The sequence below is a fragment of the Ctenocephalides felis genome, unplaced genomic scaffold (assembly GCF_003426905.1).
Source record: "Ctenocephalides felis isolate EL2017-DRISC unplaced genomic scaffold, ASM342690v1 CF-g0.4_SCAFFOLD_00845, whole genome shotgun sequence".
NCBI lineage: Eukaryota > Metazoa > Arthropoda > Insecta > Siphonaptera > Pulicidae > Ctenocephalides > Ctenocephalides felis.
In genome coordinates, this window is record NW_020536999.1 from 22,631,692 (window position 1) to 22,654,499 (window position 22,808).

The 22,808-nt window shown below is 30.5% G+C and overlaps 1 protein-coding gene across 1 annotated transcript; it reads left to right on the forward strand.

Moving 5' to 3' along the window:
• Positions 1-16,462: 16,462 nt before the first annotated feature.
• LOC113380617 lies at positions 16,463-17,266 on the forward strand. The gene has a single exon (XM_026619789.1). It carries the CDS (start codon positions 16,463-16,465, stop codon positions 17,264-17,266), a length of 804 nt encoding a protein of 267 aa, XP_026475574.1.
• The last annotated feature ends 5,542 nt before the right edge of the window (positions 17,267-22,808 follow it).

Genomic DNA, 22,808 nt, shown 5'->3' on the forward strand with positions numbered 1-22,808 from the left:
TTGTCGTAGAAAAATTATATCTAAAGAAACTTAGTAACATAAGAAAATGATCCTTTCTATATGGTAAATGATGGTTATGAAGGGCAGGGATAAGTTGAGCAAGATACAAATTTGGTTGATAAATTCAGGAGGATTTTTTTTCAAATGTTGATATATATAAGGTAACACATAGATTGGACGTTTTTTAATTATTACATTGGCCAAGTTTATACCAATTTTTGGATGTTATCTCGGTTTTCTATTTTGGCCATCAGTGTTGCACCAGTCTTTCATGTCTCCTCCTCGGTTAGTGTGACAGGAAACCGGTTGAACGTCAAATACAAACACTTATATAAAATTTCTTATACATTTACTTACACTTGCATATTTCCTACACAATGGAAGCATTTCAAGTTCGTCGAAAATCGTTCTTCGTGCACATTTTATGGAGGAAGTGCAAATAACAGTCTTGTCTCGTATGAGGCACTGGACTATTTTGAAAAAAAGTAGAAATCCAGGAGGAAAATCTACCTTTTTATAATACTTGCCAATACCAAAACTACATCAATATTTTGAGTAGTTGTAATCATGTCTTTGATCTATATAATTACTGGTAATCATTATTTTTTTCGATATAACTTATGAGCTGGATCGAGGAGTTGATTGTCCAATAAATTTGTAAACAAAGCACTGGATTACTTTGAAAAAAAGAAAAAAATCTAGGAGGAAAACCTATCTGTAACACTTGCCAATACCAAAATTAAATATTTGGTTTTGAGTAGTTGGAATCATATATTTGATCCATATATTAACTGGTCATCATTATTTTTTTCGATCTACCTTATGAGCTGGATCAAGGAGTTGATTCTCCAATAAATTTGTGAAACATTCGGTTTTCTAATAGCTTTGCAGATTCAAATTAATGTCCATAACTTGATTTATCGTTGTTTAGGAACATTATTGCAAAAGTTTCATTCATTAATTAATCTTGACAAGAAATTGCACAATTTTTCGATTACCAGACCACATCGTTGTTATTTCTTTTGTTTTTCGATACTCTTTGCTCGTTCTTTGTGGAAACTTTTGTTGTAATTAATTAAAATGCATTACAACATATCGAATGCTTAAGAAAATTAATTTTTAATTATTGCGGTTGTACCTTTGCGGGTAATGAATATTATTGCAACCAGATGTTGTAGGTCATTGCCGTAAAGATTAATTTTTTATTAAAATTATTGTTTTATTTCGTTTTATGTTACCACTAAAAATCAAATGGAAATATACACATCAAGCAAGATAAAGAATTGAAATAATATTTCGAAAAAGATTTTAATTATAACAATAAATTCTTAGTTAAAACAAAAATCATTGAAGTTACGATTCCGTTAGTATAGATTGATTTTATATTATTAATTACTGTAAATCGACTATAAAATATAGATTGATTTAAAGCATTGTCTTATAAAATTTATTTTACTCACTAAGAATTCAGGCACTCCTTGAATTGAATTCATCAAACAAAAAATACTAATGATATATGGTATCAATTAAAGACTTGTAATTTTACAAATTCTTAATATAAATTTTCCATCAAATTTATAAATGATTTTAATGAATACATTGAGTAAAATTATATTATAACTTTAATAGATAAAATATAATTTATTTTAAGCTTCAAAATGATCGAGGCGGTGTTTAAGAAAATTTTATAAACAAAGTTAGAAATTATTGAAAATGCTCAATAATTTCGATAATTTTAACGTAAATTGTGCTAGCTTATTACTAATTTTAATTTCATTTTAAGAACTGAAATTTAATTACTATTATATTATCATGTTAATAAATTTTTTATCGTTTATCATCATTTTTTTATCCATTAATCGGTGTTCAAAAATTCTTTCCCGTTGAGTAAGTCAATCAATGAGCTCTTTGTTAATGGAACGATAGGTGTCCGGAATAAAAATAAAATTTCGAATAAAAAATCATATCTACTAACAATCTATAGTTGTACGACTGATTTATTGTTCTGCCATAATATACATCGTCATGTCAGAAGTGATTGCTGGTGTAATTACTTTTCGTATGACCAGGGTCAGTGCTCTATTGGCGTATAAATTCGTGTAGATAGTGCGCTGGGAGAAAATTTGAAAGTACAAAGTTTTTACCGTTTTCAAATTTTTACATTTTTTAAATACGTATATCTCGTGAAGTATTTAAACCATATTCGTAATATTTTTTAGAAGCTTTCTAACTTGATAGAAAATATACTGCACTTCCAATTTTTCAAAGGAAAAAGATTCTGTACACTAAAATATAAAGGTACTCAAAAAATTGTGTGGAAATAAATTAAAATTTAAAAATATTCAATATTCAGAATATTTTTTTTTTTTTTGTTATTTCATTTTTCAATAACTCGATTAAATTAAAAGAATTGGTTCAGAATTTCCGTACCATAAATTTAAATTGAGGATATTAATAATAAGAAAGTACATTTAGAGAATTTTTGTTAAAAAATTTAAAATATAATGGTTGACATTAATTTTTTAACTATTCTAAATCATCGTACAAAATCTATTTTTAAACACTAATTACAGAGATTGTTTAATTTTATTTACTAACTACATTTTTAATTTGGTTTGGTTTGATTTAACTATGTCAATGCTGGGTAAAAATATAAGCTAAAACGAATATCTCTATTGTTTGATATCACACCGGTTGGAATTTAACCTGAAGTATGCAATATTTTATTTATTTATTTAATTCTTTATAATGTAGTTTATATGCATATAATTTCACATTTCTGTCGTGTATAGAACCATTTTATAACCAAACTAAATAGGTATAATATTTGACAATTTGCAATGTAATCATTTTATTAATTTTAAAAATATTTTTTGGGTGTTATAAATATTTTTCGTGGATAAAAATAACATAAATGAGAAAGCAATGTGTCTATCAATTTTACACTTTTAATTTTAATTTAACTAAATAAATTTCATTATTCAATATCTAGTTTGTATTGTGTGAAATCATTTACTTTGCTAAAAAAAAATCGTGCGTTGTGTGCACTAGGCTTTACTTTACTTACTTAATGGGAATATTTAGATTCTTTCATTTCATGTGAATTAAAGAGCGATATCACTAATAAACTTTATGCATCAACATTGATTTCTAAAAGCACTAAAAATATTTTTAACAACAATTTCACAAACAAAATGGAATTTATTCAATGCCAACCTTTGCGATAGTTCTATCTAATGCATAATGGACTGATGATTTTGTAAGAAATTTTATATTAACAATATTACCCCTGTGAAATAAATGTACATAAAATCGAATCCACTTGTTAAAATCGGTTTATATATTATTAGGTCTAAGCATGTGATCAGTTTAATCGTTCGGGCGTGTTCCAGGAACCAGTGTTACACTACATAAACTTATTTTTTTCTTCTCAACATTTTAACAATTTCAAGCACAAGATTTAATTTTAGTTTTAGCGCGTGACATATGACACATTTAATCAATCAAAAGTGTTCTACGATTTTCAGCAACGCTCGTTCACTAAGTGACGTCACTCTACTGTCTCTATATATCATAAGCTCTACTGTGAGTCTATATATCATAAGGTCTATGAGTGCATAGTATAAATTTTAAATACAATCGTGTATAATATTTTTTATGAGTAAAGCATTACCAGCTGTCTGATTATTATGTCATATTGAATACTTGTTACGGTATCTGTGTTAGTAATCCAGTAGTGTTGTAGGTTTTGTGCGTGGGTTTCCTGAGAACTTGTCCGACTCTATTTGTTGCATATACATTAAATACTTATTTAACATTAAGCACATATAATGAACTTACATATTAAAAATTGACTACGACAAAAATATAAATTTCAAAAGACAAAATCATTTACAACAATGTATTTCTTGAACACTCATTGATTTATGAACATTTTTTCCTATTTAATGTTTTATAATTTATTCTCGGTGTTCATAATGAAAACATTTCGTATTGCATTCGAAGTCATTAATTGAATAATATAATATTGTGTTTCGATTTTATAACGGTGCTGTTAACTCGTTCGAATCGGAGAGGTTGAACCGTGAACAGGTTTTTGATATGGTACAGGCCACGTACCTTTTCTAAAGGCTAACGAATCGTTAAAAAATTATATCATTTGCGAATGGGTAATAAAATCTAATGGTGTATGGCCTTGATGATTGAAGTTATTTTATAGAAATAATTTGGGTTGACAAAATTGGTAAAGGTCTAACATGTGCAGACGGTCTTAAAATGGTCCAAGCAGTAGTACATATTTGAAACCAAAACAAATTAATATTTCTTCTACGTCCTCGAGTTCCAGCAATTAAAATCTTTGATCAAAACAAAAGCAGCAAAACCTTTTCACAAAATCGCAAGTCTAAGCAATAAGGACAATATATAACTGTATTTTTCCAGCAGCAACTTGCAGCTGATGGTACATGTAAATGTACGTAATACAAACAATACAATAAAGTCGCGGCATATTTGCTTTAAATATAATAAGAGGCGAGCGTTACACTTCCCATTGCAATCCAATGAGAAAATGAGAACTTGCATAAGTAAGGTCATACGGACCCACGAGAGATGATTGCGTTCTTGATTAATTACAGACTTGTGGCATTTTTCATAAAATCGTGATAGAAAATTGATAGAGGGCTATAGATTGCTGCACCTTGGGTTTATGGAGTCTGTCAACACTTTTGAATAATCAATATTTGGGAAATAATCCATCTTAGGCAATTTCATATAGGCCAAGATAATAAGACATCAATTGTGGAGAAGGGAGCTTTACTAATGATCAAACTAAGTCTACTTGCATTAAAAACTTGTAAATTGGGTGTAATTCAAACTTGTAAATCAATGGGGTGTCATTCAGTCCATGGAGACTGAAAATTGAAGTTACACTTCCCATTGCAATTCATGTTGCATAAGTAAGGTCATACAGACCCACGAGAGATGATTGCGTTTTTGATTAATTATAGACTTCTGTCCTTTTTTTATAAAATCGTCATAGAAAAATGGTAAAGGGGCTGTAGATAGCAGCATGTTGGGATTATGGTGTCTGGCAACTCATTCGAATGATCAATATTTGGGAAATAGTGCATAATTGGTACCGCAAATAGGTCATGATAATAAGACATCAATTGTTTAAAAGAGCACTCTATTGATAGTCAGGCTAAGTGGTTTAACTTGCAGTAGAAACTGATATATTTGGCAACGGATCAGAGTCATGGATTCACAGGAAGATCTGAGGAGTAAAAATTGTAGCATATGTCTTGAATTCTGTATGATGCCCTTACAATACAAGCCTGCCTTTGGGAAGAGCATCTATAATACTATAAAATAAACTCTATTATTATTGATAATATATTTCAAGCTATTGTCCCATTTCATTCTGTACTTATGGTGATGAAACCAAGACTTATTGATGGCTGAATTACCTATTGTTGTAAATCCTTTGCTAATGGGCGTTCATTGTACAGCTAAACGTTGAATGCAAATGATTTTCATAAACCAGATAATCACTAATTGCTTTTTACATGTGAATTATGAGCAGAATGCAAAATGCAATTGCATTCATTAGTCATTTGGCTTGCGCAATTGGTCTGCATGGGAATGTAAAAATAGCAAGTGGTAAAGGACATACGTTAATGGAAATAGATTTATTGGATTTTTATGTTGTTCTCACAGATTCAGATGTCGTCGATGATTTTGCTGCAACTGAATTTATTCTTGAGTGTCTTCAATGATTTTACTGTATCTGATTTAGTTATTCCGATGTCATCCAGGAATCTCCTTACCTTGGTCAAAGGTGGAGCGCAATGATGTAAAACATGCGACAGTGGACGCAATAAATTTGTACTAAGTGCATGGTACAAAGGAGATATTTTATCAAAATAATTTGTGGTTAGTTGGACGATAAATCACGGACAGCGTCGTTGCCCTACGGCTATTCATGTGCTGTAGTTGTAGTATAGTTTCCTAGTGAATAACTTTTATGGAGAACTGTTATTCGAGAGAGGAAGGCGGCGGAGGTGTGCGATTCGTTCAGGATCAGGATCGAGAGAAGGCATTCCAGAAGATCACAGAAATAACGGGACACTGGGAAAATATATTGTTTTTAGAAGTAAAAAACACATTTGTCTTCTTGTCTTTTCTTTTACCCAACTCTCTTGGTTGGACACAGGAAACGCAGCAATTTATCTGATATTGTTTCTTACATCCAGCTTCAAGTGCAATACACTTCTAGTTAATTATTAACAACGTTACATTTTAAGGTTTACAGTGTCATCTTTGACTTTGAAGGCATTTCATGGTTAATGATTCCGTTTGTGGAAAGTTCATGTTCGATGAAACGGAACTCGATTGCGCAATTCTCGTTAAATAAAAATTGTAAATAGCTTTCTCGGTACGAATTTTAAAACCGTGTGAAATTAATTGATTCTCTTTCAGAAACAACGGAATGTTTAAAAGTAAAATAGATTTATTTAGAGCAGGGGTGACAAAGTCACGGTTGTCTAGCCACCGAGAACAGATGAATGAGTTTTGTAAAGTCAATTTATAGAATAAACCTTGAACTTACCAAAATAATAACCTATTTGATTTGGAAAATAAACTGGTAAATATGTTTTATTTGCAATCTTATACAAAATATCGTCCAAAATTGGTGATAGGTTATTATATGAGACACTGAAATATTTATATAAATTTTAACGTTTTTATATTTTTTTATATATTATATATTTTTAAGTTTTCAATTTTAACCCATTTTTTTGTTTTTATCAAAATACTTACTTAATAAGTAAAGTATTTGAACTATGTCTGAAATATTTTTACATCAAATTTCTAACGTCATAAGGAATACTGTGTAATTTTCAGCTCTTTCAATTTTGCAAAAAGAAATCGGTGAAATGTAAGTAGCCCTTTTTAAGAATTTTTAGTACTTATGCAATCAGATTTTTGTCTTTTTCACAAATAGTGGAATTAATGTTTTCAAGTAGTTAATTTAACAAAATCTTTAGATTTTAATATTTCCGTAATAAAACTACCCACTTTACTAAGTAACTTTTGGATTAATGATGATTTTTACAATTTTTTAAATCACAGAAAAAATGTATACATCAAAAATCATTTCTAAACTCATAACTTTTATTAGTTAGCCAATATCTAATATTGATATATTAATATCTGCATCAACTATTTAACAAATTGACAGACAAAAACCTTTTTCCATGATTTTAGTTCTCATAATTATCTTCTTATATACTATATTAATTTCTGTATATTTAATTTGTCTAATTAGAAATCAATAAAAACCTTTCATAAATTTGCAGAATGTTAACTCTGCATAATAAATCAATTAACATAACCTCAATTGTATAATATAAATGCTCTTAGCTATTTTTTTAAAAGATTTTGTTATTAGTTATAAATTAGGTAATAATTATTAAATAATTATGACTTCAAAAATCAAAAACGAGGCAATTATTTGAAGAGTTAAGAAAAAAATTTTTTTTTTATTTAATTCTTTTTATTACATTTTTGCAATATAGAAAATTAATTATGAATTGTAAAATCTTAGCATCATATTAGCTAATGTTTGAAACAAGTATTGTTAAGAAATTTTTTATTGCATTTTCTGCAATTGCAATAAATGTTATTCTCTTGTTTGATTTATTGCATAGAAATGTTCATGGCTTGTTTTGAAATTTCAATTATGAAAATTATTTGATCATTTTACTCATACTTCATTAAATCAAATCCAATTATAATAATAATACCTAGATAGCAAAATAATATTAATAACAAATATAGAAATGAATAGTTATAAAATAAAAATGCACAATTTTTCATAAAGTTTATAAAACTAAACTGATTCTCAACCTACAGTGTAACTTGAGAGGTATTTCGAAGGAATTAAAAGATAAATCATTTTTTAAAAGCAGAACGAAGTATTTATTACTATGTATTAAATTTTATCTATTTATAATATGTAAAGCTTATGTCGAAAGTATTTTAATCCTAGATTTTGGACTTATGATCGCTCTTTATAATGAACACATGTCGTTACATTTATATGGTAAATCTCCGGTAAGATGGTTTTGAAGAATTTACTATAATTAGAAAATCAATTTTGAAAAATAAACCTTGTACTTGCAATGTTAACTTAAATTTAAAAATTTAATAAAGTATATATTGATATGTCAAATCTCCATGAAATATACTATAATTAAAGACATATAACATAAATACTTAATTTTAGTCTTAAAATCACATTTCTTAGAAAATTACGTCCATCGGGTTCTACGAATCATGAATAGTTTTTTTTTAATATACACAAGTTTTTTCTTTTAAATTTTGAATAAGTTTTATTCTGATTGCCTTAAAAAAAGTTAAAATTTCAATTGAAGACATATACCATAAACACTTCATTTTTGTCTCAAATAGGCATTTTTTAGAAATTTACCTCCGCCAGGTTCTACGAGTTATCGATAACATTTTTTTTTAATATACATATAATTCTTTTTTTTCAAAGGTTTCAAACAAATTTTATTCTGGGTTATTTTTCCTTAATGATACTATCTGACTATAAAAATATCATCGTAAGATAATATAATAGTTCATATTTAGACTCGTGTTTTAATAATTGAGTATTGCTATAAATCTTTTAGAGCACTCGTAAAATTAGTTGGTGCTATTTAAACAACCCATTTATTATAAAATCCACTTTAAATCAAAATATACTTCCTGGTCTAATTCATGTGTTCCTATAATTTTCTTCGAGAAAACTTTTAGCATTTAAATATATATATATATATATATATATATATATATATATATATTAACAAATAGTGCAATTATGACATAACCACGTATCTTTCTCTCACGATATAGCATTGTTGTAGTTTATTATGATTTTGAAATCATAAATTTCGCGTTAAATTTATACCGAGCTCTCCAGGCCTCCATTAGACGATGTTTATAAATTTATCTGCTTCATTATTTCAAAATTGCTCCAAGATTGCAATACTACGCACTTGGAAGAGATTTTGTAATAAATATGTGAGAGAACGATTTTGAAGTACTTTGGTAAATCATATTTGTTATATATTCTAGGGAAATATTTGGTTATATAAACGTAGAATTATTAGGATTCGAAGTCGTAAAATAATGGCAACCATAGAGAAATTTGTATATTTTTTTATTATTCATTTGCACATTTTTGCTCAACTCATTTTTTTTTTCAAATTGACCTCGTTTACTTAGAGCATTTAGTCAAACCTACAACTTTCTATTTAAAATTCAATACAAACTTTTATTATATCATACATTATCTGTGTTATATCATCTGCTATTTTTACATATCCTATCTATACTATCCAATTTTCTTTATAACCGACTTCATGCTTCTTTTTCTTTCAAAACTTGCTTCTTCTTCTAATAGTAACTGACTTTTCTATGCTTCTTCTTTCTTCAAATTTTTTTTTCTATCTTCTAATTTTATTCTTTCTCAAATCCTCCATTCAAATTCTACTTAACTCGGAGCATTATCCACTTCTTCTTTCTTCTCGTTCTTCTAACCTTGCTTGTTCTTCTTCTAACTTCTTTCTTTCTTTATTTCTTCATTCTTCTTTTTATCTTCGCGTGTTTTAATATTTTTTCCTTCTTACTTCAAATTCAACTCAACTATCCAAATTCTGTAATTTTAATTTTAACAATACAAACTTTATAAGCATCATTTATATTTTATCTAGATGATTAACATATTATCTATTTTGTTTGTGTTTTTAATATATGATGACACGAAATTTATCTTCATTATTGAAAAAATCGCTTACATAATTAATTAATCTCAATTAATTACGTTTCAAATGAGAATTGTGTACTACTAATGTTGATAATAAAACGTCAATAGCGTTTTTTTCGCTGACAATATTTTTCATTGTCTCTTGTTCTCGTTTTAAGTTCAATGGTACATCCAGTTCTGGTGAATGATCTGATATATATGCAAATTCGAATTTATTTGCATAAAATGATTCATGCGATTATAGTATAGTATATATATATATATATATATATATATATATATATATATATATTACATATACATATAATTTAGTACACAGCGTTGTTATAAAATTAGGAATCTGCAAGGTGATGCTATACTTAAGGGCATAGATTAGTTAACAGGGTTTACATAAACAGGTTCCAGAACTATAAATTTAGTATAATTATATTAGTATAACTATAGTATAAAGAACTATTAATTCATTAGTTGTTAGTTACTAGTGCAGAGATTCTTGAACATTATGAAACAAAAAAGTGACAAATTCAAGTTGTCAATTTCTGTTTTATGTCACCATGTGTCTTTTACAGCAATAAATAAACCTTGTTGCAAAATTCTCAACATATACACGATGACGTGACCGTTTAACAGACAAAAGAGAAATGAACTAATGAGTCAGTCACATAACGAAATGGGTAAAGACTGAAAAAATAAAACGCACTATATATATATATATATATATTTATATATATATATATATATATATATAAATTTATTTAGTACTAGTCATACAGCAACTTATATGCAAAACGTCTTGCGTTCTAGAAACCGTAACCGCATCGCCTGATGATTAAGATGGTTTGAATGAAAAAAGTATTGTAAGGAAAAATTAAAAACTTTGGCAAGAACTAGACAATTTCATTAATAACATTTTCATTTTTAAATTCATGTTTTAAGAGCAATCAGAACTTGAGTCCTATAAGCTGTTCTGCTGACTTTTAACTTTATAGTTGGCAACGTTTGGGTTGCTTGATTTTTTTTCACACCCATGAATTTTTTAACTGATGCTGGGTGGGACTATTTTCACTACCATTTGCTATTTAGATTTTTAAAGAAAAATCGATGTCACTTCTGCTTGATTGAAATTCAAAAAAAAAAACTAGCACTAGTAATAATAATAATAGACTTCTATAGACCTTTATAGCTTCAATTTTTTTCAAAAAAAAAAATCGCACTAGTAATAATAATGAAACATATACATATATAATAAAAATATTTATAAAATATTATTCGCCAAATATGAAAGTGATAATTAGCTATGCTGTGTAATTAAATACTTAACAGAATTATGAATGATTTGGCTAATTTGTGTACTATTGTTGGTTGGATAGTAATTGGATTTAAAATTATCTATTTTAGTTCGCGTTTAAAAATCTAATAATTCATTGTTTTAAAATACACTGACAGTATTTATATTCTAATTAAGCTTTTGGTTTAATACTTAATAGATAATTATTTAATTATATATGTATCAAGTTTATGTACGTTTGCAAATACTCGTAATTAAGACGTGAAACAAATCCCCATTAGAAACATTGTAAAATGTATTTCATAAATAAATTATATACTGAAAATTAACCATGCAAATAGCATTTGCAAACAAGAAACGAGATTTTTTCTATTAATTTACATAAGTGCAGCCCTGAGCATTACTCATTCGCTTTTGCAGTATTTGAATAACTGGAAAGGATGTATGTAAATGCGATTATTATCGTTTATTTTGTATGAGAATAATGGGAAAGTTGTAAGAAATAATTGTTTATATTTTGTAAAATTTTATATATATATATATATATATATATATAATATGAGTAAAAAAAATAATGAAATGTGAGTAGAAAAGATGTGGATACAGAAGACACTGCACGTTTGAAGTGGATAGAATTTGTCAGAATTGTAATTGATAAATTCAACTAGTCTTTCGAAGGTTGATGTTAGAAGTCATTTTCTAAGAAATATTAGACAAAAATCTAATGAATGACAAAAAATCGATTAAAACAATATTGTTTTGACAGTATTAAAATTAAAATTTGGGAAAATTGAATTTTAACAAATATTTCTTATGAATGATAACATGCAAGATAATTCTTTATTTAGTGTGAAATTCTGTGGAAAAAGTTAAGATTTCATAATATTCTTATATAGATCAGAAAGCTAGAATCTACAACTTTCTGCTTACATTTTATATATCTTGTTATTTTATCATATACTATCTTTATTAGATCATATGCTATATTTATACATCCTATACTACCCTGTAACTGACTTTCTCATACTTTTTTATGTTCTAACCTTGCTTCTACTTCTAACTTCTAATTCTATTCTTTCTCAAATCAACAATTCAAATTCAACATCACTCAAAGAATTTAGCTACATTTTCATTCTTCATTCTTCTCTTTCTTCTTCTTTTGTCTTATCTTCTATCTTTTTATTTCATTCTAACTCCTACTTTCCTTTATTTCATCATTCTTCTTTTATCTTCGCAATCTTTTTTTCTTTTATTCTTCATTCTTCTCTCTCTTTTTCTTTTGTCTTTTCCTTTATCTTCTAATTTTATTCTAACTTCTATCTTCTTTTTTCATCATTCTTCTTTTATATTTGCGTGTTCCAATCTTTTTTCTTCCGTTTTTTAATTCAACTCAGCTATTCGAATTCTGTAACTTTAATTTTAACAATACAAATTTTATATCAATGCTAGGACTCAAACCGAGTACCACTAGCATGCTATTGCTTGAGTTACGATTTTAGTAGCCTAAAAATGGCATTTTACTAAAATTACTATAAGTTTGATGATCGCACAAAAAATAACTATTTTTTATAGAATTTTATTTCACTTTGCTCGACATTTGCCTAAAATTTTGTCTAAAAGACAAGTGCGCTGTTTATTGAACGTTCTAATCGGCTCAATCATTTAATGGATAATTCAATATACATAAAATTATTAAAAAAAAATTAAAATATTCAATCTTTAACTTCAAAATTAAAATTTTATTTAAAATCTGGTGCAATGTCAATAAAGGCGTGAGAAAATTTCAGCACAAAATAATTCCGAATCTTCTTGTCAAATCGTGCGAAAAGGCATTACGGTCCAATGGTTTATCTTAAATTTATATGTAAATCGAAATTAGATCATCAAACGTACAAAACAGCCGAAAAAAATATAAAACAGGTTTCTGAACTAATCGTTCGCGACATCCATAAATTAGTGGACCTCCCGAGAAACTGGTCAATAAATTGATAATGGGGCATAAAACTTTAATTTTTCTAGGATGGTTTATGGTAGTTGTATACAATTAGGAAGATTTGAGATTAAATGGATTAAAGTTATGTATATATGTATAAATTGTTTATCGTATCCGGTAGTTAGGTTATGAATTGCAGATAAAACCTAGATGCTTTTATAAATTATTTAATAAGATAAGATTGAAGATAAATATATAAATATAATGTAAATGAAGATTTTTTTCCATACACGAGTATATAATTTAGGAGTAATCATGAGTGATTTATCTTGTAGTTAATATTTATTTAAAACAATGCTTAATATCTATTAGAAATTTTTCTAAATTTACTATTTTTTTTAATAATTCTCAAATATTCTCAATAAATTTAGTCTATCCTAAAGACCAATTATCAATTTTTGTGTTTATAATCAAGACCCTTACCAATACTCTGGAGTTTTGCTAAAATATAGTTATTATAGTAAAATTTCTATTATAGGATATGATTCTATAAATGTTATCGAAAAAAATCTACATTTCACAAATGACCTAAATAATTTATAATCAGCAAATCCATCTTTCTGAATCACTAATGAACTAAAAGTACTATTGATTTTTATTGAAAATTAAAGTCATTGTTTTAAAATATTTGCGTGTAATGCTAACAATATAATCGACATATATATTTATATGTATATATGTATATATATATATATATATATATACATAAATGTGTATGTATGTCATTAATACATGTGCTCAATTTTTAATCTTGATCAAAAATACAAATTCGACTGATTGTAAACATATAATTTTGAACAAATACACTTTCTAATTTATTGAATTGTTTAAATTTCAGAGGTTTTTATCTGATATTTTTTATGAAAAGTATTTTTTTAAAAACATTCTAGAAGAGCCAAATAAAATGCATTACACATTTAATTACTTTTATTAAATTTTTATTTATCATCTATTCTTTAGGTCAAAATTAATTATTGGACTTTTTTAGTTACTTTATACTATATTTTAGTTAAAATTAATTTTGTGTGATTTTTGCTATTACTCATTATATTAATATATATTAATATACTTAATTAATATATTATACTACTTAGATTAAAATTAATTTTGGGACTCTTAGAATGAATTTGTAGATCAGCTTAAAATTGATTTATTTTCATATTACTTCTATTTACTTTTTTATTTTCAGTCTTTATTTAGTCGAAGTTCTAATTTTTCTATCCATTTACATATAGCAATAATTTTGATACCATTAGAATATTGACTCATGTCTCTTTAAAAAAAATAAAGTTTATGAAACTCATAGTTATGATTATATAATTAGCAGACTAAAATATTCTAAATCATATATAGTTTACATTGATTCTTATGCTAATTCGTTTTTGTTATTTTATTATCAATTCCAAGTAGTTTAACAAGTGCAAAAACACGATTAGCAAAAACTCTGAGATCTTTATGACGTATAATAAATTTTAAAGTATTGACAATGTATGATTTTTTTCTTGTAATTAATTTGATATTGTCCAATTGACCACATACTTCGAAGGTCAACATTAGTGAGCTAATGGTTTGAGTTCATTAGCATACCTGAGAAATATATATATATATATATATATATATATATATATATATATATAAGCAGACTCTAATATTCAAGCCCAACATCAATAAAAATTATAAATTTCTTCAACTCATTTTTTGAATTTACAAAGCATTATTCCATCATATGGGAATTCTAAGTAATTGTAATTTTTTTTCAACATATTTTTATTCTCAGCTTCAAAACACTACCCAAAAAAATGTTTGTATCAAACACTTTACAGATAGTTGCATTTAATTATCCTTTTTTTGTTAGAGATTTGTATGAAAGAAAAACGTTTTTTAAATAAATTTTCTTCAAAATGCATTACAGTAGGGTTAAAAATGCATTTTCTGTTTTAGAGTGATAATGTGTTCAAAAAGCATAGTTTTTGTGCTGTTGAAGATAAGTTTTGGCTAGTTTTACTAATATATTTATTTATTTATTGCACAATCTAGGCAATTGATTTGATAAACCAGGTTGCTCGGCGTTTGATTATGAAATTAGATTTTAATGAATAAGTTTACTAATATTTTTGGATGTAAAACAATTTAGAGGTGTCCAGTAGCTAGAATCATAATTTTTATATATAATCTATATTTATTTTTATTACTATGATCATAATGATATATTTTCCAAACATTCAATGGCTGGAGTTTTGGTTGCAATTAGTATTAAAAAAATGTACAAACAATATGTGAATGTAGCAAAACTGTTGAAAACGTTGACGTTGGCTTAATTAATAAGAAATAGAAGTTCTATATAATATTTACCTTGAAATTAAAGTATATATATATATATATATATATATATATATATATTGTACATCCTTTTCTCTTAATTTGTTTTTATTGTTGGAATCTGATCCGTTCATAGAAACTCGATTCACTTGGAATTTCAAGGACAGAGTTGTCCATCATGTGTTCTAACTTATTACAGGAGCCAATAATATGCTATACTAATAGAAATTGAGAGATAATCTTAATATAAGACATTAGTCATTCGATAAAATTGAATATTTCATATATATGCAACTTTGTAAATGGCAAAACCAGATGAATCAATCATATGTACTCAGTCCCAGGACTTTTATCGACTACTTTATTTATCAGTTGAGCAAATTGAGTTCAAGTGCTGATTTTTTTTTCATTTTATACCAGAAATGTAATTGCTCATAATGATAAATATATCTAGCAAAGAGCATAAATCAATAGTAGTAATATTGATTCCTGGTATAATCCACCATGCAAAAACTAATAGATTTTATGATGATTTATACACAATCTTATTTGAATAATTGAAACATTCCTTCTTAAACATTTTAATCGGGAATAAACCAGTAAATTATTTAGGCATTTATTCATTAATATTTTATGATGCAATAGTAATGGATTGTTTGGCTTGAATAAACTAATATTAATGTCAGAAGTTGTATCATGGGTTCAAATTGAAGATGTATATATTAGGGTTTATACAAAAACCGACATTTCAGAAAACCGGTTTTCGAATTTTAACTTGTAGGCGTATGGCAACGTCGCCGTCGTAAGGGTCGTGCCAGATGGCGCGTATGGATTGCTCAACAGGCAGTCGGTCCCGGGTTCTGGTCGCGATAAGTTATCTATGTACATAAACTGCTAATAAACTATTATTATAAATTATCATACACATTTCATTGGTAGTATACCAAAGTGGTGACCCCGACGTGATTTAGTGTGTGTGTGTTAATTTTAAATGAATTCTCGTGCGAAAAAGTTAAGTGCAGTGGAAAACATGAGTACGCCAGTAGTAGTGCCCCGCGATAACGTAAATTTGCCACATTTTTACGAGCAGGACCCAGAGTTGTGGTTTGCTTTAGCGGAAAGTGTGTTTGTGCACGCTAATGTGAAGGATGAAAGTTCAAAATTTCATACGGTCGTTAGTAAGTTGGACCCGCGGTATGCGTCAGAAGTTCGCAATATAATTCTGAAACCCCCTAAAGATAATCCATATAGTGCGTTGAAAAAGGAATTGTTGAAACGGTATGGCATTTCCGATGAAACAAAGCTACGCCAGTTGTTGGAAGGTCAGGAAATGGGTGATAGAACTCCATCACAGTTTTTACGGCACCTACGCTCATTAGCGGGTTCAGCTGTTTCAAAAGAAATGCTGAACCTAATGTGGTCGTCGCGATTGCCTACGCATGTGCAAGCATTAATATCTATACGGGAAAACAGTGACATAGATTCGAATGCGAAAGCCGCCGACAGAATTATGGAATTAGAGACAGCATCGGGTGCAACAACAATGGCGATTGCAAGCACATCAGCGCACGACGATTTTTACGGCAACCTCGCGTCAGAATTGCGGAACATGCGAGCCGAGATTTCTGACTTGAGAAAACAGGTAGAGGATCGACGAGACGGTTCATCCCTTCGCCGTAAGCGCAGATCGCGTACGCCCGCAAGTACTCGGTCAGGTTCGGAAGAGCGCGTACGAACGCTTTGCGAATATCATCGACGGTTCGGTCGGAATGCAATGAGATGTCGATCGCCGTGCGACATGCGTTCGGAAAACTCCGTGGGCCATCGTTATTAGCGGCAAACGATTTACGCCCAGAGAGACAGATAAGCCGCCGTGTTTGCCTAAGTGACAGAAAGAGTCAGGTGTCGTACCTGATTGATACGGGGTCGGACGTTTCAGCGTTTCCGCGCTCATTATTATGCAATCCAAATAGGAAGAGGATTGCATACCAGCTAGCCGCCGCAAATAATACGACTATTGCAACCTATGGTACGGTGGCAATGGTGGTTGATCTTGGGCTACGTCGCGACCTGTCATGGAACTTCATTATAGCAGACGTTACGCAACCAATAATTGGTGTAGATTTTCTCGCTTACTACGGTTTGATTGTGGATGTGAAAAATCGTCAAATAACGGATGCTATGACAGGATTAACGGCGCAGGCGGATATTGCAGCGGGATCAATAGCGACTATAAAGGTGGTAACTGGTTCAACAGCGTACCATAAGTTGCTTGAAAAGTTTCCTGGTTTAACACGACCAGACGGCGCTGTTAGGTTACGCAAGCACGCGACGCAACACCATATAGAAACCAGTCCTGGACCGCCGGTGGTTCAAAAACCTCGGAGATTAGCTCCGGACAGACTCATTGCTGCTAGAAAGGAGTTTGAAGCTATGCTGAAATTAGGAACGGCTCGACCATCGAAAAGTTGTTGGGCAGCCCCGCTACATATGGTTCCAAAAGGATGTGATGAGTGGCGTCCATGTGGCGATTATAGAGGTTTGAATGCGCGAACGAAGCCTGACAAATATCCAGTACGCCATATTCATGATTTCGCCCAAGCCTTAGACGGAAAAACTATATTCTCGACTATAGACTTGGTGAAAGCGTTTAACCAAATTCCGGTGGCGGAAGAAGATATTGCAAAAACCGCTATTACAACACCGTTTGGACTATATGAGTTTCCGTACATGACGTTTGGATTGCGCAACGCCGCGCAAACATTCCAGAGATTTATCGATGAGGTGTTGCAAGGGTTAGATTTTTGTTACGCCTACATCGATGACATTCTTGTAGCTTCGTCGTCCGAGGAAGAACATATGGCGCACCTAGAGACACTGTTTGGTAAACTTCTGGAATTTGGAGTGGTAATAAACCCATCTAAATGTGTGTTCGGCCAAACAAGTGTGAAGTTTTTGGGATATGAGGTGTCGGCTGAGGGTACTCGCCCCTTGCCAGAGAAGGTTGAAGCTATTAGGACATTCACAAAGCCAGCAACAACGCAAGAGCTGAGGCGGTTTTTGGGCATGCTAAACTTTTATAGAAGGTTCATACCAAATGCCGCTCAAATTCAAGCACCGTTGAATGAGTTTCTGCGTGGAGATCCGAAGAGCAAAACCCCGGTAGAGTGGACAGCGCATACGTCAGCTGCTTTTGAAGCGTGTAAGGAGAGTCTGGCTCAAGCAGCACTACTATCCCACCCACACGCAAATGCTCATTTAGCTATTTTCTGCGACGCTTCAGAACATTCCATTGGAGCCTCATTGCAGCAGCAGGTCGCTAACAGCTGGCAACCCTTGGCATTCTTTTCGCGAAAACTGAGCACAACGGAACGGAAATACGCGACTTACGATCGTGAACTACTTGCAGTGTATGAAGCGGTGAAATACTTTCGTCACATGGTTGAGGCAAGAACTTTTACAATTTTTACTGACCATAAACCAATAGTGTTCGCATTTGTCAAGAAGGATAGTCAGTGTTCGCCTCGTCAATTCCGATATTTAGACTTTATCGCCCAATTTTCGACCGATGTACGTCATATGTCGGGAGAGAAAAATGTTGTCGCCGACGCATTATCGCGGGTGGAGTCTTTAAGAAGTGCCGAAATAGATATGAAGTTATTAGCAGCGGAGCAGAGAATAGATGAAGAAATAGCTAAGTTGCGCACCGAAAACAACACGTCGCTCAAACTGAAACTTATTCGATTTGAGGACCAAGACGTGTCAGTCTTGTGCGACATTTCTACGCGAACAGCTAGACCGTATGTTCCAACAAAGTTACGGCGGGCGGTGTTTGATAGCTTACACGGATTGTCACACCCCGGTATGAATGCTACGATCAAGCTAGTTACACAAAGATATGTGTGGCCGTACATCAAACGGGATTGCCGCGAGTGGGCTCGATGTTGCGTCGCATGTCAGCGTGCAAAAGTCAGTAGGCACGTGCAGGCCCCAACTGGACAATTTGAACTTCCATCGGGTAGATTTGAGCACGTGCATATCGATATAGTGATAATGCCATTGTCAGAAGGATATCGGTATTGCCTTACATGCGTCGACAGATTTTCGAGATGGCCGGAAGCAATTCCAATCAGAGACCAAGAAGCCTCCACCGTAGCGCGAGCCTTCTATTCTAATTGGATTGCAAGATTTGGTATACCGCTGCGGCTGACGTCGGACCAAGGAAGGCAGTTCGAGTCACGAATATTCAGTGAATTAAATCAGCTGCTTGGCACGAGTCATTACAAGACTACGGCATACCATCCCGAAGCCAATGGGATGGTTGAAAGATTCCACCGCCAGCTCAAAGCAGCTATCAGATGCCATAGCAGTGAAAGATGGACAGAAATATTACCGACGGTTATGTTAGGAATTCGTGCAGCATGGAAAGAGGATCTGCAAGCTACTGTTGCGGAAATGGTATATGGCGAAGCCTTGCGATTGCCTGGACCAATGCTACACGTAACACCGACGAGTAATTACGGCGAGAGAAACTTTGTAAATAACCTGCGGGACCACATGCAAAATATATGCCCCATCAACGGAACGCGACATGGCCAGAAGAGAACATTTGTGTTCAAAGATTTAGCGACTGCGGAGAGCGTTTTCGTTCGAAACGACGGCCCAAAGAGACCTCTGCAGAATCCATATGAAGGTCCCTTTGAGGTAAAGTCCAGATCAGCAAAGTCTTTTGTGGTATGTATGCGTGGCAAAGATGTCACCATATCTATCGACCGTTTGAAGCCAGCATACACACTAGCACCAGAAGAAAATGCTGAATCCGTTCCGTCGCAGTCTAATGAGATTCCGCAAACAATCCAGCGAGAATCTGACAACAACAGCAGATCTCAGCCGTTGAGCCCGACAGAGCCTGAGCCAGTTGCACAACCAAACTCTTCAACAAGACGAGGACGCCGAGTTCGGTTTCCGGATTTTTGGCAGGCCGGATTTTCGTGAACTTCGTCACTAGAGGGGGAGTACTGTAGGCGTATGGCAACGTCGCCGTCGTAAGGGTCGTGCCAGATGGCGCGTATGGATTGCTCAACAGGCAGTCGGTCCCGGGTTCTGGTCGCGATAAGTTATCTATGTACATAAACTGCTAATAAACTATTATTATAAATTATCATACACATTTCATTGGTAGTATACCAAAAACTTTACTAAAAAACCGGTTTTAGCCGGTTTTCGAATTTTATATATAAACAATTTTTTTTGTTCGAATATTCTGTAATTTATCCGCAAATTTAGTGTGTTTTAGAGCAGTATTTAACTGAATTTATTTATTGTTCAATTTTATGGATAGTAAACAAAATTATTTTAATTTTAATTAGTAGAACTAAAAAATAATAATATATCTTGATTAAATAATTTTGAAAATAATTATTTGTTATTCATAAATCATTTTCACGTATATAAGAATGAGAATATTTTTATGATAGAAAAAGGAAAGTTTTCGAATAAGTAAAAATAATACATTTTTAAATAAAAAACATTCATTAAATAAAAAAAAATTAAAAAAAATTAGATACATGCTGATACATACTTGTTAATATCAATTTCAGTTTTAAAAACAATTAAGCTAAACTCGGGTATTGTCTGTTCCGAGCAATTTTAAATAATTAATTCCAAACATTTTAATTGTTTTTTTTTGTTTAATAACATATGATGTGAAAAAACTTAGAACGTCTATCGAATTGCTACTTAGACGTGTCCTTTGTTTACTCGTAATATTTCCTGAAATAGAAAATAATCTCATACTTGCGACCAAATTATGCTTAATTGTTAACATAATAATTCTAAGTTTTTTGTTCTTTAATTTGTGGCTTCCAGGGTTTAAAACTCTTTTTTTCAAGTTTGAGTAGAGGAAGTTATTTCTTCAAGAAGATGTTACACTGATTTAAATTAATATATATAGTGGTATAAAAATCTAAATTAATATATAGTATATGTGAAACCTTTCTGGGAACCATTGCAAACTGATAAAATATCAAATGCTATTGAACCTACATGATTTTAAGAATCAAAACGCTTTCATCTATCTTTTTTATTTGGCTATATTTGTCATTTTCCATTTATACAGTGAAAACCGACTTTTTTCACTAAAAAACCGGTTTTCGAATTCCATAATTTTTGCAAAAAACCGGTTTTATAAAACCGGTTTTTAAAAACCGACAAACCCTAGTATATATTGAGTATATATATATATTGAGTAGTCTTGAATTTGATGTTGATATAATATGTTTAATAGAAGTTAAAAAGTCGAGCGTCACATCAATAAAAATAGTGTGAGAGTTTTTAGAAATTTATTTAAAATTATACGTTTCGGCTAGCATCTTTCGGAAATCAATTTAACTATCAAAGTTAAAATTAAATAAATAATATGTAAGAAATTTCATAAAAAACAACAAAAACAATAATAATAATAATAATAAAAATAATAATAATAAAAACACGTACAATTTTGTATCCTAATATAACATATGAAAACATTGTTAATCCATGGTTTAGGTATGTGCACATTGGTAAAGTATATATTTTTTAACATCACAAATGGTAAAACACACAAATAAATATGATAACTTAACAAGTTGTCCAAACTATGTATTTACTGTTCGGAGTTTAAGATAGAAATGTTACATTTTTCTTGAAGAAGTTTTTAGCATGTGTTCAAATTTTACGGGAAATTTAAAAAGCGATGGGATGTTGTCATTTTTTAAGAAATTTTGCCACGCTATTTAGGAACCACGTGTTTGTTTCGTTCAGGGTTATTCAGGGGTTGTTTATGCAATTGCACAAACAACCCGTCAGTAAATCTTCTTTTAATTACGTTTTACTTCAGAATGTAAAATTTTTGGGTTGAAAAAATCTATATTATGATTTAAATTATTAATATGGTCAGTTAACATCGTCTTGAATTATTTGGGATTTTTTGATATATCCTCGGCGTGAATTGTAAGTTTGAGCCCCCGCTTTGGATAACCTGATTTCATGCAGTAGTTTTATCAATTTTGAAAATATGGATCAAACATATGTTTACAATTAAAAATAGCCTATTTGGGGCACTGCGGTGTGAATTGGCAATGGGAAATCTTTCACACTATTCTTCTCTGCATCGAGTTGGAGTTTAACTCAGATCATGCTCTTGGCAATACTATCTATTATATGTATAAATATATAGAATTTCTACAAGCTCCTATTTCATTGCATACACATTCCAAAATAATATTACCATTTCAGCAATTTTGAACAAATCAGTTTCGAAAACCAATACATTTTTTATCCAAGTGCAAAAATATTATTTTGTTTGCAGAAATGATTTATGCAAAATTTAATGGCTG

Bases quoted from the DNA above. Each gene is read 5' to 3' on its own strand.
- LOC113380617 (XM_026619789.1), top strand. From the start codon at position 16,463: ATGAGTACGCCAGTAGTAGTGCCCCGCGATAACGTAAATTTGCCACAT.